Source organism: Lolium perenne, chromosome 3, assembly GCF_019359855.2.
Source record: "Lolium perenne isolate Kyuss_39 chromosome 3, Kyuss_2.0, whole genome shotgun sequence".
NCBI lineage: Eukaryota > Viridiplantae > Streptophyta > Magnoliopsida > Poales > Poaceae > Lolium > Lolium perenne.
In genome coordinates this window covers 126,401,155-126,405,719 of record NC_067246.2, presented here as the reverse complement: position 1 = coordinate 126,405,719, position 4,565 = coordinate 126,401,155, and the positions used below count along the sequence as shown (strand labels likewise).

The following is a 4,565-nucleotide window of genomic DNA, read 5'->3' as shown; positions in this document are numbered from 1 at the left end:
GTCATCACAAGGGATCAAGGGTAGGGTTTTAGTATATTGGTAAGAGTTGCAAGCACACATCATGGCAATGTCACTTAAATGCACAAACACTATGCATAACACTATATGCAAAATAAAAGTTTTTGTTAGTTGAGAAATTTGAATTTTGGGAAACCACCATTCTCATTGATTTGAAATTTTGGGATGTTACATGTAGCGATGTGGGAGAGGGGGGAGGGGGGGAAAATTACAACTTCCATGTGTACTATCAAGATGAAATAAAATAAGACCAATTTCTCTCCCTTTCCCACCACACGTCAGATCACTTTCGACTACACAGGGTATGGAACTTGTAGAAAGTCTATGAAAGAGAGCGAACATGTAAAGAAATGCTTCCTCAGTTCATATTCGTCGTCGCTGATTTAGTATTACAACTTTGTACTAAATCAATGACAACTAATATGGAATGGAGGGAGTATAAAAGGCATGTAATAACACTTTTGGAGTATCAAATCACATCTAGTGGTTGCATGTGTAACTATACCCTCACGCATGCTAAGCCTACAGGTATTGGCAAGAGGGATTGTTCAATTGGCTGGAAAGAAAGCAGATGGACCACCCATAGCAACACCTTGTGAAATCGGGATGGAGCAGTACACGACTAACACATGCATGTTTATTCCTATCTGCATATCACCTTTCTTTTCGAAAGAAAAGAAATCTGCATGAGACCTACTCCACTACCGTAGTGGCATCCCACTTCTATACACTATTACCGATAGCTAGCTAGCTCGAAGCTTCATCCATATTTTTGTCTATAAATACAAGCACCCTGAGATTCTCCATCGCTCCATCCATCCAGCAAGCAAGCATCCATCTCACTTCTCAAGTATCTATGTCTCTCTAGCTCCTCTAGCTAGCTAGCCACCATGTCTGGTGTGTGGGTGTTCAAGAATGGGGTGGTACGTCTTGTGGAGGGCCCGTCGGAGTCGGGGTGCGGGCAACCAGTGAGAAAAACGCTGCTGCACACGCCGAGCGGAGAAGCCATGTGCTCCCACGAGGCCCTGGAGAGGAAGCTGCTGGACCTGGGGTGGGAGCGCTACCACGACGCCCCGGAATTAGTCCAGTACCAGAAGCGTAGCTCCGTCCAACTCATCTCCCTCCCCAAGGACTTCAACAAAGTCAAGTCCATGCACATGTACGATGTCGTCGTCAAGAACAGGGACGCCTTCCAGGTCGTCAACGCCGCCGTCCACGTCCACGCCGAAAACAAGGCCAGTGCCGACAAGGCTGAGGCCGCCGATGCCGATCAGGGTGAGGCCTAATATGCATGAATGCCTGCATTGGTGTGGGCGTGTGGCGTGCTATATTTACCATATATCGTTGGTGTGGCGTGTTAATGCTACGTACGTGTGGTTTGATCATGGTGCATGTGCAGTGAAAGTGGTACCGTGTAGGCAGTTACTGATTGTATCGTCTTCGCCTTCGTTTTCATTTGTTTATGAACTTTTCAGGTTAATTACCTTGAATAAACCATTATTTGTATTGATCAATTGATGGAAGCGCTTAGGGCACGTTTGGTTGCCTGGGCCGAAATTCTGCATGGCTGGCGCAGCGAGATGGGTGCCCTTGCGTGTCGCAAATGGGCCACGGGCCATTTTTGGCTCATCGTTTGGTAGCCTATGTTGCACCGGTCGAACAGAAGTGCACATTGTTTGGATGCCTGGAGACTGTGTTCCATCTCTGTTCAGCCACAACACATGTGTTTGGTTACCATTTTGGAAACCCTGACAACAACTTCTCCTCACCACATTAAAATATGGTGACCTTACCATCGTATAACGGCACACAAACAGCTCAAACATGATCATAAGCACAGGAAACACTTATACACAACGAACAGAGTACTTAACAGTTCTTAATCTAGCGTCAGAGTGGTAAGACGCTTGTCTAAACCTGGGGGCAGACTACCCAGGTCCAAAAGCAGTGTTCAAAAGCCTCCTAGAGGCCAGCACCACAGTGAGATATGCACAAAAGAAGTGTTTAACAGCCTCCTAGAGGCCAACACAACTACAGGATCAGACATAAACAGAGGCAGTGATGGAGCAGCAACACCTTAACGGCGAGGATCAGCAAAAGGGCCCTCGCGGTGCCTCTTGCAGCCGAAGACGCTAGAGCAGGATGTCTCCTTCTTGAAGACGTCGACCATGAAGCCGTCGTCCTGGGGGGTGAAGACGAGTGTGTCGTCGACGTGCAGCAAAATCCTGGCGCAGAACTTGCTCCAGGACTTGATGAACCCGACGCGCTGCCATGTCCACTGCAGCTGCACCTTCCACTCGCAACGCTGGCCCGAGTACAAGCAGACCTTCACCGGGGGGCCATTGTTCTTGAGCTTGTACTTGGTGATCAGGGGCTGCTCCATGTACTGCGGGACAGCGAGGGCACGGAGGTCGTGGCTCTCCACCTGCACGAAGGACGCCGACAGACGCTGACTGGTAGCGTGCCCCAGGTCAGCAGGACGGCCAGCGTGAAGCCTCTGCGCTGTGATCTGGTGGTGGGCTTCCATGAACACTACATTGGGATCACGCAGCTGCACACAGACGGCATAGTCGATAGCGTCCAGTATGGGCCCTTCCGAGAACATTTCCAGGAAGGGCCAGTTCTGCAGAAGCACAAGGAAGCAATGTCAAGCTCAAGCAAGCAATGGCATGGACAAGCACAAGCATGGACTTGCACAAGCAGAAGCAATCAATGCCAAGCTCAAGCAAGCAATGGCATGTACAAGCACAAGCATGGACTTGCACAAGCAGAAGCAAGCAATGCCAAGCTCAAGCAAGCAATAGCATGGACAATCAGAAGCATGGACTTGCACAAGCACAAGCAGAAGCTAGCAATGCCATTTTCCAAGCATAAGCACAGGCATAAGCAGAAGCAAGCAATGCCATGGACAAGCATGCACAAGGAGTGACATGGATTTGACATTGTGCCAATGCCAAGCACAATCACATTGGCTTGACAATGCTTGTGCTTGGAATTGCCAAGCAGAAGCAATGTCAATGGCAATGCCAATCTCAAGCATATTCATGGACTTGACATTGTCAAGTCCATGATGGTGCTTGAGCTTAGCATGGCAAGCATAAGCACTGTCAACAACACGCATGCACATTGCCATGAATCCTATCTACATTACTATCTACATTCACATGTACAATGTCATCTAGTCCATGTAAACAAGCGAGAAGGAGTCGACTGAAGGTACTTACGATTGGGTGGATGGACAACGGCCCGGTCAGAGGAGGAACAGGACGCGCGCAGGCGCCAGTTGGTCCTCGAGGAGGTCGCGGACCAAATCCAGATGCAGGAGGAGGCGGACCCGAAGCGTACGTCCTCATCGACGGCGGCGGTGCAGCGGTCGGGAAGCGGGGCGCCGATGGTGCTGTCGTCTACCGACGAAAACGAGGCCGGCTGAACCTTGGCGACGGCGCGACGGGAGGCGCGCCACTGGGTGCAGGCAGACACAGCATGCCCCATGGCATCGGCGCATGCATCGGGGTCGACGCGAACCCCGGCGGGGGATCCATCTCCCTGCTGGAGCCCGGTGCACCGGCCACCATTGCGGCCACCCTCGCCGTCGGAAACCCTAGTGGGGAGCGGGAAAAACCCCCCGCCCCCGACCGATCCGCCGGTCGAATCCAGGCGACTTGAAGAGCCAGGACGACGACGCTCCGGGTTGCCACGCCGGCCGGCCTCGTGCTCGCAAACGGAGATGGCCGATTCAACATCGGCACGCGGACGACATCGATCTGCGCCACCGAGTCGCGGCCTCCGGCCTCGTACTCGCGGACAAGGCGCATGAGTACCTCGTTGGACCTGGTGGCCACTGGCCGAACGGCTGGATCCGTCGGCGCTGGAGAGGATGGCGGAGGAGGCGAGGAGGCCATGGCGGCGGTTGATGGGACAGGGCGGTGATGTCTGTGCCAGGAGTGAATGGGGGGAGAGAAGGAGCGAACCGGTGAGGGAAAGTGGGGAGCAAGGACCAACGCAACACACTGTCTCCCGTGCTTCTCCACGCGTGCAACCGTTGCACGCGGGCATGCAAAATGGCACGACAACGGGACAGGCCCGCTGGAAACTACCGATTCGGGCGTTCCTCCAGGGCCTATCCCAGGGGTGCTTTAAGAACCGGTTGGGCCACAACGCGAACCACTTACAGGCAACCAAGCGGGCCGTTTTTTACTGGACCGATGCGAGTCAAAGGGCTTACAGCCTACCAAACGCACCCTTAAATCACTGAGATGATATTTAAAGCTATTTTGATTTTAGGGCCTGTCGAAATCTACTATGTTACTGGATCCGTCTACGCTTAGAGCAATTACAATAGAGTCCAGTCAGCTGACTATAAGACATTAAATAATATATTTTAGATGAGTTGGAGGAGAGAGAAGAGGAGAGAGAAGGGAGATGGGCTACTATGCAATAGCCAGCTCTTGCACGTGCTCCTAAGCACTTTGTGAGAGTGAAAGGTGGGCCATATGTTAGTAAAATGCTTCATTCTTATAGCCAACTATTATACATGTTAGCTATAA

At 51.7% G+C, this 4,565-nt stretch overlaps 1 protein-coding gene across 1 annotated transcript; it reads left to right on the top strand.

The window, feature by feature from the left end:
* The first annotated feature begins 818 nt into the window (after positions 1-818).
* LOC127338389 (flowering-promoting factor 1-like protein 1) lies at positions 819-1,501 on the top strand. The gene has a single exon (XM_051364515.2). It carries the CDS (start codon positions 909-911, stop codon positions 1,302-1,304), a length of 396 nt encoding a protein of 131 aa, XP_051220475.1. The 5' UTR covers positions 819-908; the 3' UTR covers positions 1,305-1,501.
* Positions 1,502-4,565: the final 3,064 nt, after the last annotated feature.